A 13,622-nucleotide genomic window follows, 5' to 3' on the forward strand; every position below is an offset into this window, starting at 1 on the left:
TGGTGATTTGTTTTGGGGTACTTTTTACTCCCTTACCTACCCAGACCCTTTGGAAATATATAAACAAAATTTGTAACGCGCAACACTAGAAAAAATCTGAAAAAAAATCACACATATCTAGAAAAGCCGTAGGAACACATTTAGATATGAATTAAAGTAGTACTAAATTTCTAAATCCCAAAAAATTGTTTTTCAAAATTTCAATATTTATTTTAGTACTTCAATATTTGATGATGTTTTTTTTGATACACCGTAGTAAGATGCACAATAAGTATTTTTTTCAAAATATTATCTCGAAGCTTTTGAGGATGGCGTGAAATAAACGAAAAAGACGATTTTCACTATAGATCCTATGTTAAACCACATAGAGGTTCAAACAAACCGTCAAAATTTCTCATTTAATATCCTGTGCAATATTTGCCATACAGTGATTTGGTTTGGGGGCACTTTTTACTCCCTTACCGGCCAGGCCCTTTTTTGAACTTATACTCATACTATGAACCGAAAAGCCGATCAATAGGCTAGCGGTCAATAAAGTGTTGAAAAAAAAATCTAATTTGGTTGAGGAACCCATTTGAGAGTATACAATTGTAAATTGTAAAGGTAAACTTTATTGTGAAATAAAGAAAAACTTTGAAGATGGTTAAAAAATTATAAGAGGTTGTGTACAAGACACGACCACATTTTTGACGTAGAACTACGCTGTTATTTTATTCAAGTCGCTTGTTTATAACTTCGGATATTATTTTATAATGCTGTGAATTTTAAAAATAACTGTTTAGTAGAATGGTTTGATCGCCCTGAAATGGTATTTTAAATTGTAGAATCAGTTGTTGAGAATTCATTGATGATTCATTATCGTCCTCGCAGAAAAATACTAGTCCTATCGTATGTCACAATTTGTTTCATGTCAATGCATTGAAAATTTACCTCGAACGCTATTCCGGTGGCCTTTTTCGCAATTGACATAGACTCGGCTGCAGTCGATTATATACTTGTTGCACCAGTATCATTATTCCACATCTTATAACTACATCCATATATCTTTGGCACCGTATGGAAACAACAACAACAACAATATTCGTAAGTATCAAATATCATGCTACCTGTTGTTTAGTATTGCCTCAGTGGAATCGCACCTCTAGGAATCGTTCGTACAACGTAAATCAAGCGCCAAACAAGCGTTTGTTATAGCATACATACAGAGCCATACATTGGTGGCTCAAAGCTACTAGAAATATAAACACTTCTCATCATTTTGCGCTATTCTCAAAAAACGCTTCTGTTAATATTGGCAGGCCTCGAAAAAAGTTGCATTACTTTCTTATGCTCAAGATAAGCGCAGCTGTCCTTAATGGAGAAAGTTTTGCTACTGGCGAGCGAAACCAAATCACATACAAAATTCCAGAACGCCATTTACTTTCATGGTGACTAAATAAATGAAATAATCTCTTTCTGTTAATCTCAACAACTTCGAAAAGAGTAGCATTGCTGAATATTTGCCTCAGCAGGGATTCATTACTTATTCCCCTAGCGCAAATATTTCCCTCCCACTATCTCCCCTCCGTGTTTAAATTTATCATTACGGCTGCATAATTTGCACCACCAATGCACACGGGAGCAGATACAAATGGGGTTTCAGCGTAGCGAAGATGTACTATTTTTACGTACGGGTTACGAAGCACGCACGTACGCACACAAATATCCATATATCGATGGCTTGAAGCATCCAAATATACACACACTTATCTCCGTTTTGCGCTCTTCTCAACAGCCTTTTCTATTAATATTGCCTGTCTAGATTAGCTGTTAGCTGTTTTAGCTTAGCTGTTAGCCTTGGTGGAAAGAGTTTTGCTACCGCCAAGCGAAACCAAATCACAGGCATAATATCAGAACAATTATTTTCTTGGTGAGCCGACGATAGCCTAACTTGATGATTCCTCACACAATTGTGTAGCTCAAACCATTAATGCAATGGCATCAGTTTGATGCAATGATTGCAATGCAATGCGAGTGAGTAACTTGGTCGCGTCCAAGATGGTGGAGTTAACAGGTGGCTCGTAATTTACACTATTTAGAGAAGACGTATGAGGAATGGCAAGACGAAAAGTTTGGATTTGTTTATGTTATTACTTACGTTGGTATGGTTACATTTGATTTCGTCGAAGGTATTTGAAGCAGTATAATAAATAAACAGTTGTCGTTGAAAATAGTAACCTAGTAACCTTTATGCATATGCTTCAGCCAGCTGGCTCGGCTAATGTGATTCAGGGAGTGCTTTGATCGTGGTACCGCCACTGGCGCATAATTTGCAGCTTTGTTTTTGTGCTGGTTCATAACGACAATCAACCGTGCCGGCGAAACTGTAGTCAATGTTTTGTGTTGTTTGGATACCATCTATGTAAATAAGTTCAAACTTACGGGATACGTCCGAACGGCAATTCTGACATTACGTTTTACCTTACGTTTTACCTTACCTTACGTACACTTCACTTTCCTTGGTCGCGTCCATCCCAATTGCTCTAAGAATGGCACTCGATCCCTCGTCATCCAGCTCGCCCAGCAACGGTGTTGTCCAGTCGGTGTCTTTACGATAGAGATGTGCCATCCGCTCATGAGCTGTTCATTCGAATCGCTTCATCATAGTGAGCGGATTCGGATCGGCTCGCAATAAAAAAAACGCAGCTCATCAGCTCATTACGGAGCTGGAGCTGGTGAGCTGATGAGCTGTTGAGCTGAAGAGCTATTGAGCTGTTGTGCTGTTCAGCTGCGGAGCTGTTGAGCTGTTGAGCTGTTGAGCTGCATAGCTGTGGAGCGCAAAAGTTGCAGAGTGTGAATTGTGAGACGCGAAAGGATTTTTCGTCTCCCGCGCTTCATGGCATGACGTCAGTTTGTTTTCGTGTATCCCTCTTCGTATTTTAGCATTAGCAGAGATGCCAGAGATAGGAAAAAGGTTTTTGTTTTGAAGATATTCAATCGTTTCGCCAAACAAAATAATAAACATTATTATATGCTTGTAAATAAATTCGATATATTACATTGTTATTTAAACATGACTGTGGAAACACATACATTTATTTCCACGTGCTGAATCAAAACAATTCAGAAAACCACCCGGCATAAATGTTGATGATTGATACTGGTCCTTTTGTTACCTTTGTGATCGCGAATAATTATTTCACGTTGCACCTATTAGTGGATTTATTTTTATATCCTCGGATGCAGAAAAAAAACTTGGTAGTTTTATCAAAAAACGTTGTGTCGGCCAATATTTCTGAAGGCATTTTATTTGGCTACTGTTGGTTTTTCTGTTGTTCAAGTTCAGCATATTCTAAGCATCTTCTATGTTGGATTTCAGCATTCAGTATGTTGTATATTATATTATTAGAATTCATATCAGTTCTAGTTTTTGTACAATTGCAAATTAAATTCGTTTATTTTTTGCTTTCCGTCTATTAAGAAAATGCACACTATGCAATGTCCCATGGTGATTACGTTTCATATGCATATTGTGTGGACAACTGCAAAATTCAACTGAGCTGAAGAGCTGTGAATGAGCAGCTCACTTGTATGAGCTGAACGGCTCTGAACCGCTCACCATGATGAGCTGATTTGCCCATCTCTACTTTACGAAGAATGAACGTAACGTGCCTCAGCGAGATCCACTGTTTATAGGCACTGTAGGCAAATATTCCCCTTCGTTCTTCTTTTTTTCCTTTGTTCACGGAGATAGTGATCCCCGATAATCGTTCGATTAATCGATTAATCGAATACTTCCTACAGGAATCGATTATTAATCGAACGAATACTGCACAACCAATAATCGAAGCGAACGAATAATTTAGCTCGATTAATCAATCCAAACTCAGAGAGAAAAAAACGCACGGCCGCTGCAGTTTTATCCTGAAAACAAATCATTATCTTTGATGCTCCCCTAAGTTCGTAAACAAAGCTCAATGCCGTCAACGTGAATTAAGCTTCGTTTACGACTTTAGGGGTGAGTAAAAGATAATAATTGATTTTCAGGCGAAATGAACACTTTTTTTGATTCCATATGGCTGTCTAGCAAATGAGAAATATTAATCTAACTAATTATTTCTCTCAGTGTGGCGAATAATCGATTAATCGGTTATTTGGGCCGATTAATCGTATCGAATAAAAAACTGCTGAAAACCTGAGACTGGAAACTATCCGATTAACTGATGACGATTAATTTCAAAAATCGGGGATCACTACACGGAGACTTTAAATCTTAAGGCTGATTTAGACGATGCCAGTCAGCGCTCTAGTTGAAGTATCCAGTGAACAGAGAACAGACACTCTGTTCAAGTTACTTGTACCAGTATCGAACAAGTAATTGGCCTCTAACTTGAATAGAGTGTCTGTTCTCTATTCACTGGATACTTCAACTAGAGCGCTGACTGGCATCGCCTAAATCAGCCTTTACGATTTCTCCTTCGTTGCTCGTTATTGACAGCTCTGTTTTGGAAAACACACAAATGGACAGAACAATTGTACGGGGAAATGAGATTGCTTCCAATTTTCATCAATTTAAACCATATACAGACAATGGGTAGTAATGTATAGCATATCAAACAAATCTTAGAGAATTTCCGATTCGATTGGTATGTAAATCGTGAAAATCCGTTCACAGCAAAAATAGTTATCAACGTTCACTTTATTTCATAAAAACGTGACCTGTTTTCTGATTTGGCACCTTTAATGTAAGACGTAATTCTACGTCAAAAAATGCTACATAATTAATGGAAAATCGGTAGCTACTTTCAAAAGTTGTTTGTATTGACTGATTCCAGAAACCCATAGTGAAGCAAGGAAGAATAGTGAACAAACGATGCTCACAAAAAAACACTGTTTATCTATTTTCAACTTTTATTATTATGCATGTTTCCAAGTGTATCTAATTGCATGTTCAGTACCGTTCCTAGAAAACAACATAATTGTTACTACAGGAAACTGTTTATTCGTCTCTCCTACTTCACCTGTGCCGTTTATGCAAAGTGCTGCGTTTCTACTTTATTCTAATTAGATACCTAATTCTTTCAGCTATACACACGCAAATATGCCTACGTGCGGTGTACCTTTCTCCAATTCGCTTCCACTTCACAGAGGGAGCCCAATTATGTCTGTGTTTACTCGACTACTCACATTTAGTCTCGATGCAAATGTTCTTTTTCGTTGATAATGGAGAAATCTAGTCGCATCCAGATAATAACTAGAACAAAAAGAATGTAAAGGAATCCGACCACCAACAGAGGTTCCTGCAGCATCATAACACGATTGAAGTTGTATTTGAGGACGAAATCAGCGATGTGCGCTTCAACGACATTTTTCTTGGAGAAAGATATAACTGGACGGCCGAAGGTATCCAGATACGTATAGTGCAATGAATCAGGATTACGGGTGACCGAATACGGAGTGATTAGTTTGATGTTAGTTGCACCTTCGGGTAGAATAATTTTTGTCGTCACTTCATCAACAACCATATCATCGAATATGTGATCAAGCACTCGCATTGATAGCTGATATTTCTCTCCATTTTGGAACAGATACTCGAAGCTGGGTACGTTATATCCAAGGGTGTAGTGCGTTTTCCATCCGCCGAACAGCGGGAAACGTGGTCGGAGATCCAGTTCCACCGAATCCTTCACCACCCTCATAGAGGATGTGGAAATATTGCCATTGGTGTCGCGATAGTAAACTTCAGTGGCCGATGCGGGCAGTAGAGTTTTGTACGATTTTACGCAAGCCTGATTCGAGCGTGAATCCTTTTGATAGTCATATCGTGAAAATGGACCCTTCAAAGCTGCTCCTGAGTGTACAATATCGATCGTTTCTTCGACCGCGATGTTGCCCCAATGAGAAACTTCGATAGTGCGTTCCAACTTGGTCACAGTCAGGAAAGGTGTGTAATTCTCATTGTGAATAGTCATCGGCTCAACGGAGAATGCTGCAACGAAAGATAGTTCCCAATTATTTAAAAATAATCTAGAAAAAACATTGATAATTTAAATTTTAGTTAGCATAATTTAGATATGCCTATGCATTATTTTTGATAACGATAAATGCAAAACAATCGAAAATGTTCAAATTCTTCATATTGAATATGACCGAATGTCATTCGTTTCCGTAATGATCCAATGACAGAGGAACAACTGTTTTGTACATACAAGAAGCATTGTTTTAAATTTAAAATGTGTTATTGAACTAATTTACCTGCAACATTATCGTATGGTCCATAGGTGATGGTGTTGTCCGAATGGACAACTGGTTTGAATTGGGTGTAGCTTTCCACATTGCGCGAGCTCAGATGGACTGTTGTCTTCTGAGTGACCGTTTTGAACGGGGAGTAGACATAAACATTACCAAAATATTGCACCAGTTGACGTTCGGTTTGTGCAATGGATGTTGGGAATGGTTTCAGTGATTTTGTGAACACCGTCTCGATGTAAACAACCGGATTCGTTGATCCGGCCGGCAAATTCATAGAAAATGCTGCCCCTTTTGGGGAAGCCGTCTCCGTTAGTTTGAGTTCCTTCTTGGAGGAATCCTTGGCGGAAATGAACGAGAGCCTCTCACGCTCATCTTTTGGAACAATGAACAAATAACTGCTGATCGGTTTCTTCGCCTTGTGCTCGAGGGTAATTTTGTAAGAGATTTTCACCAACTGTGATGCGAGATCGATAGTGCGGTCGACATTTTTGTTTTCGATTTCCACGTCGATTGCTGCCTTGGTGCAGATGAAAACTGCTCCAAACACGGCCAGACACAATAAAATTCTGTTCATCGCTTAGCTAATTGCCGAATATCATTTACTTGAACAGCAAACTGGAAAAGCCGCCTGAGCTACTTTAAAGAAAAACGGACCCTCGTCAAACGCCGAGATCAACTACGAGACACGCACACAGAATACACCTCTAGCAGATGTCTGACAAATGCAAAACATTGACGTGTATTATATCATTATTGCCAGATGCAAAGTCATCAAGATTAAATCGATGAATGTCTCGATTTACTCGATTTCGTATACTGTAAATCTATTTTGGTAATTTTGACGTAGAACTACGTCTTTCATTAAGGGTGCCAAATCAGAAAACAGGTCACGTTTTTATGAAATAAAGTTAACGTTAATAACTATTTTTGCCGCGAACGGATTTTGGCGATTCACATTCTAAACGAATCGGAAATTCCGTAAGATTTGTTTAATATGCTATACATTAGAATCCCCTGGTTTGTAAATGGTTAAAATTCATGAAAACTTGAGGCGTTTCCATTTTCCCATACATTTGTTCTGTCCATTTGTGTGCTTTCCCGAACAGACCTGTCAATAACGAGCAACTTATCGACGACCAACGGAGGGGAAATCGTAGGATTCAAAGTCCCCATGAACAAAGGAAAAGTAGAAGGATGAAGGGGAATACTTGCCTAGAGTATAAACAGTGGATCTCGCTGAGGCAAATTTTCATTCAGCATCGGACTGTTGAGCAATCCAGTTCACTTTGCTTTCGCTGAGCTTCGATCTAAGATTGGACCCCACCAGTGGTTATCCAACTTGGATATCGTCGTGTGGTTTTTTCAGTTCATTTTTGGCGTTATTCGTATCGTGTGTTTTTCTTTCCGCGTCATAAATTGGACGCTTCCTGCAGTGTGTGATGAGCAAGAAGAAGAGGAAGGCTGGCTCGAGCACTGCAAAAAGCGAACGCATTGCCAGGGGCAATCAAATTTCGAGGCAAGCGTCATCTCGTGAAGCACGCGATGTTGGTGCAGTGAAAAGCGCTCGTGACATCGCATCGAACAACAGCGAAGTAGACAGCAGCAACCAAAATCAAGCTCCCCCCGCTGGTGGTGAAGGCGGTCGCTCTTGACAAACTCATCAGCGAATTCGCATCGATGGGTTTTACAGCAGAGTACAAGCTATGTGGCATAATTCAGTCTTTTTCCAAGCAATTAACATTGTTTGTTTTCCGTCATCATAAGGTTGTGCGTCAAAAAAATATTTGGGGAATACCAAGCATCTTGAATGTCTTACTGGAATGTTATAAGTTATTTGGGTTCGCGTGCCAGTTGCAAAACTACCTTCAGATAGGATTACATTAGCGCTATGAAGCATTGCTACTGTTTTCGAGGTTGTTATTAACAAAAAGAGTTTAGTTCGCTTGTCTAGTCACCGAGAAAGTAAATGTCGTTCTGGAATTTTGTCTGTGGTTTCGCTTGCCAGTAGCAAAACTTCCTCCACTAAGGGTGATAGCTGCGCTTCTCTCGAGCATGAGAAAGAAATACAACTTTTTTCGAGGCCAGTAATATTAACAGAAGCGTTTCTTTTGAGAATAGCGCAAAATGATGAGAAGTGTTTTATATTCCTAGTAGTTTCAAGCCACCAATGTATGGCTCTGTATGCATGCTATGGCGAACGCTTGTTTGGCGCTTGGTTTACGTTGTACGAACGATGACTAGAGGTGCGATTCCTATAAGGCAATACTAAATAACATATAGCATGATATTTGATACTTGCAAGTGTTGTTATTGTTGTTGTTTCCATGCGGTGCCAAAGATATATTGATGTAGTTATGAGATGTGGAATAATGGTGCTGGTGCAACATGTATATAATCGAGTCTAGCCGAGTCTATGTCAATTGCTAAAAAGGCCAAAAAAAAAGAAAAGCGTTCGAGGTAAATTTTCATTGCATTGACATGAAATAAATTGCGACTCACGATCAGCTAGTGTATTGTTTTGCGAGGGCAAGAATGAATCATCAATGAATTATAGTCAACAAATTCTACAATGAAAAAACCATTTCAGAGATTATTCTACTAAGCAGTTGTTTCTAAAATTTCACAGCATTATAGAATAATATCCGAAGGTATGAATAAGCGACTTATATAGAATAACAGCGTAGTTCTACGTCAACAATGCGGTCGTATCTTGGACACAACCTCCTATAATTTTTTTTATACTAAATTCTGGTCATGTCTCTCAACTCCGCTCGATGGCAGAACATTATTCTCAAATTTTCTGCAAATGAGAAAAGGTCGTAAAAATTAACTTCGATACCATTTTCTGGCACCAAAATGGGTAGTGGCAGACAGTGCTGAAAATATTCACGTTCACGACATTCAAATTCGGCGAATTTCTGCCTTCCTTGTATTGATAACTTACTGCTCAAGCGAGTTGTTAAATATGAAACAACACTATCAAGGAACCCCAGTGGAATGAACACGAACATCAGCTTGCCATGAAGTTCATTTTTCATTTGCATCTTCCTTATCGTCATGGTATTCGTAAGGTCCTAAATTAAGATCAGTACGTGTAAGTGAAAATCAAAGCATAAAATTCAACGTCACCAATTGAGAGTGAAATCGATGCATGGTAAAGGATAGCAATTCATCACACAAAATTTTTGTTTTTGGCGACTACGGCAATGGAATGTATAGGATAACTCTTGCTACGTTTTATGAATCTACTCACGATTGCCCGGAAATGGTATACAACACCATTTGTATGTGCGATGGGTGACACGTTTTCAATAAAAATTCACTGCAAGCGATAAAGATCAACTTAACGTTCGTGATAATCACCTGGAATTATTGACAGTAATGAGAGTGCAGGCTGTTTTCGATCAATATACCAGACAAAGTTCACGCGTCTCGACTCTTGTGTTATACTCATTATGACAGATATGGTGTTGAGTTTCAACAGAAGAGAATTCATCCGATACTGGGAAAAATCTAATTCCTTCATTCGTGAATAAATTTTGATAATTTGTGGTACTGGTGGCAGGTTTCTATCTGTTACGTTCATAACAGAACCTACCCAGAAAACATAAAATCGTATAACTTTTGCACATGCTAGCTCGGATATAAATTCGTATCAGATGTGTGACGTATTAAATAATACGGGAAGGGGTTAAAACCTTGTGTATGCCTCAAATACGCACTATAAACCTACTCATACCACTTTCTTTACACTCAATTCGATTAAAAAATATAATTCGAATAACTTTTGCGAAAAATCTATCTGCATTGATCGATTCTCTTCATCAACATTCTTTTTTCGTTAATAATTCAGTGGTAAAAGCATTTTTTGATGTGTTTGACGATCAGGAGCACAGTTGCCAACAATATTTTTCAAAAAACTGGAAGATTGCCCCTTAATAAACTGGATCCTGAAAAATCGTTTTATTTCAAGAAGTTCGGCTTGAGAAGTAAAATTTACTTCGAAGCTTCGTGCAATATCTACATGTAGTTCATAAAATATCGTAATAAACCATTAATTAACCATTCGAGCAGATCAAAATAACGTTTCGCACCACTCGGACATTACTGTAAAACAATACTTGAGGATCTCTAGAACCTCTAGAAAATACGGTTTTATTTGAATAAAGCTTGGAAAATCTCGTACTTTTTGCTCGACAATGTGATTAATTGAGGTGCTTGGTGACACGGTTTCTGGTTATAAATCACTGCATCAAACCTAACCTCAATCCTGTTTTTTTCCTTCTAACTCGAATTTTGACATTTCTGTAGTATTTCTTTTAAACATCTTCGTTGCTATTCTTTTCTCACTCACGAAGAATGTGGAATGAGAAAACTCCGCCTGCGAGTGACGGCTCTCTATAGACGCATGTCCGAGAAAGAACTTGAAACTGTTCGGGACGGAGAAGGTACGGTGTCGCCATGTTGGATTTTATGGTTGTATGATGCGAACGTAAACAAATCGTGGGGTTTTCAACTGTACTGTGTACTGTTTTCATGAATTCTATTGCAGTTTATGAAACAAACGAATACGTTGTAGTAGAATAGAATTTAACAAATGATTGTTTTATTCTCTGATACACAATACAAAATCAAAAAGGTGTACCCTCTTCAAGATATGCATGCAGCATCTTCTTTTTTAATTTGTTGGCTTATTATTTCGGATATGATTTGCGAATTCGTCGAAATTTCATAAATAACTCTTCAGTAAAAAGTTCCGGGGACCCTGAAAAGGTTTAATGGCTTGCATGGTTTTATAGAATCATTTCGAGAAGAAACGATTTCACAGTTGCAGCGATCAAAATCAAACATCGCGAGAATAACCGTTTATGAAAAATCTTTCTCGACTCTCGGTCAAATCCGTCAACAAAGCTAGGAGCTTGTTGCATCAGAACAGAGCCGATGCGCACGAGAGCAGATACGAATGGCGACTAAAAGTATCCAGGGTGTGCTATTCACATGTTAGCCTCCATTGTTTCGGGCACTGAAAGATTCTGAGAATTTTCCCCAGAGGATCAGAGAAGCAGATGCAATACTCATACGCTAGCGACAGCTTACATACTATGCAAGGGTGAAGTTTACTTCGCAAATATTCTCTTTTAGCTATCTCCCTTCTTTATTTCTATTCTAGCGGCTGCATAAGTTACCCGTTATTGACAGCTCTGTTCAGGAAAGCACACAAATGGACAGAACAAATGTATGGGGAAATGGGTTAAAATCCGTTCACAGCAAAAATAGTTATCCACGTCAACTTTATTTCATAAAAACGTGACTGATTTGGCACACTTAATGTAAGACGTAGTCCTACGTCAAAACATGAGCATAGAGCTGAACCTAGCTTTCGCTCGATTCGTAACGTCGTCCCTGTTTATAAATAAAAAACATATTGGCCAGGAATACTGTAAACTTTCGAAAACGGTAAATTGTAAAATCGAAAACGGGTGAAACCTAATACATATCTCCAATGGCTTTAGATGGAGATTGAGCCGTTGACAATCAATCGCGTCTGAAATATTCGAATCTGAAGATGTGTTTTGACGTAGGATTACGTCTTTCGGAAACATATTGGGGGTACAAATTGAAAATCGAAAATCGAGCACATCGTGAAAATTGACCAATTTCAAACGCATATTGCTCAGTCATTTCATGATGGATCAATCGATTTCGGTACTCCATAACAATTTTTTATATTGAAGAAATTAATATATGTCATGAAACTAGCTATCGAACAATTGAAAAATCTAAACCCCTATCCTAACGGAAATAGCCACTTATGATTGGTCGAAATTGGCGACACATGCGGCGGGTCCCTAACAGAGACATCAAAACCAAGCTGCCTGGGGGAAATCGCCATTTTAAATACATGAAAGTAGGGGGAACTGTTGTTCGGGCCGAAATGTGTTCCCTTACTGAGGCATTAAAACCAAGATGCAAATCGGGAGCATTTTTATAATGTAAGTAAGGTGAGTGATACGATTAATTCTAGCAAATAAAATTTAAATTGTTAACTTTAATGTTGGTTGCTTCGTAAAATTTCATATCAAATACCGATCGTGTATTAGAAAAATGCGTGTAAGTGTAAGGGTAAAATTGTATATGGTAGTAGTTGTGTTAAAAATGACTTGATATATGAAACGATTTATTTAAATTTTCATCAATAAAAACCCGCTCGAGAACGGGTCGTTTGGTTTAAGCTATCTGTTTTGTTGTGTTCATTTTCACCCAAGGAAAGTTTATACGGCGAGAAAAGTTAGAAAAGTGAAGAAGTATTAGGAAAATGATTTCCCATATACTCTACATATAGTATTATTAAAATTCGCATTGGGTTGAATAAACACTCAGAAAATATAAATTATAAAAGAAAATTACCTTTTCCATTTCGAATATGGTTTCTCTATATTAAAGTAACATGTTTTTACTGATAAGAAAAATTGATAGTTGTGTTCGGTATTGGTAATTATTTTATATTACAGTGATGAGTTTTTTTTTATTTCATCCATACATATCACAGGAGGTATCTCGTCTAGGATCACAGAGGGCGGTTTTCATTATATCTCGTTCCACTTCGGTATCTTTTATCTGATACGCACCATCCAACGACTGTTTATTATCCTTCTGTCATCATCACTCGGTAAACACTGGTGGAGTGAACAAACAATACCCAACAACTAAATAAAATGGGCCTTTTCAGGGCCACCAAATCATTATCAAAGAGTTTAACGATGTAATACTTCAAACATATCCAAAATCAACAGATAGCCTAACAGAATCCTACGTCAACTATGCGGTAGTGTCTCGGACACAACCCTCCTGTGACTTTTTTTCTACCGCCGCATTTTCTACAGTAAAAAAGGTGTTCTAACGATGCTAATTTCTTTATTTTAACCTAATTAGCTCTGCAGAACATTATTCTTTCATTTAACACTTACCATTATAAAAAATAAATCCATTACTCGTGTGGAATTGCTACACTGACCCACAAAATTGGTATATATAACGATTTTTTTTGGTAAATATTACCAATGATTAGTAAATTTTTGCATTACGAATTATTCGTACATATTACACAATAACAATGATAAACAAATGTCAAACCGGCCAGTATGATCCACTATAAGCGGTTGGTTCAACTTTGGTTTAACATATACCCTAATTATATATATATGTGAGTAGTTCAGAAAATCAAAGATGAATGTTTCGCTCAAAAGCACGGTGAACTATCATTAGAAGACAAACTTGCTGCTTGTTTGCGAGTTTTCGCCGAAGAAAGTTACCAACGTGGTGCAGGTCGGACCCGATTATATACAGACTCGATTATATGTGATTCGATTACATACACTTTTGGACTCGAT

At 38.0% G+C, this 13,622-nt stretch overlaps 1 protein-coding gene across 1 annotated transcript; it reads right to left on the reverse strand.

The window, feature by feature from the left end:
• Nucleotides 1-4,872: 4,872 nt before the first annotated feature.
• Nucleotides 4,873-6,959, reverse strand: LOC129779549 (dolichyl-diphosphooligosaccharide--protein glycosyltransferase subunit 1). Its single transcript, XM_055787091.1, has 2 exons — nt 6,235-6,959; nt 4,873-5,968 (listed from the first exon to the last, which is right to left on the reverse strand). Exons 1-2 carry the CDS (start codon nt 6,803-6,805, stop codon nt 5,169-5,171), a joined length of 1,371 nt encoding a protein of 456 aa, XP_055643066.1. The 5' UTR covers nt 6,806-6,959; the 3' UTR covers nt 4,873-5,168.
• Between the last annotated feature and the right edge of the window lie 6,663 nt (nt 6,960-13,622).

Source organism: Toxorhynchites rutilus, chromosome 3 (genome assembly GCF_029784135.1).
Source record: "Toxorhynchites rutilus septentrionalis strain SRP chromosome 3, ASM2978413v1, whole genome shotgun sequence".
Classification (NCBI taxonomy): Eukaryota; Metazoa; Arthropoda; class Insecta; order Diptera; family Culicidae; genus Toxorhynchites; species Toxorhynchites rutilus.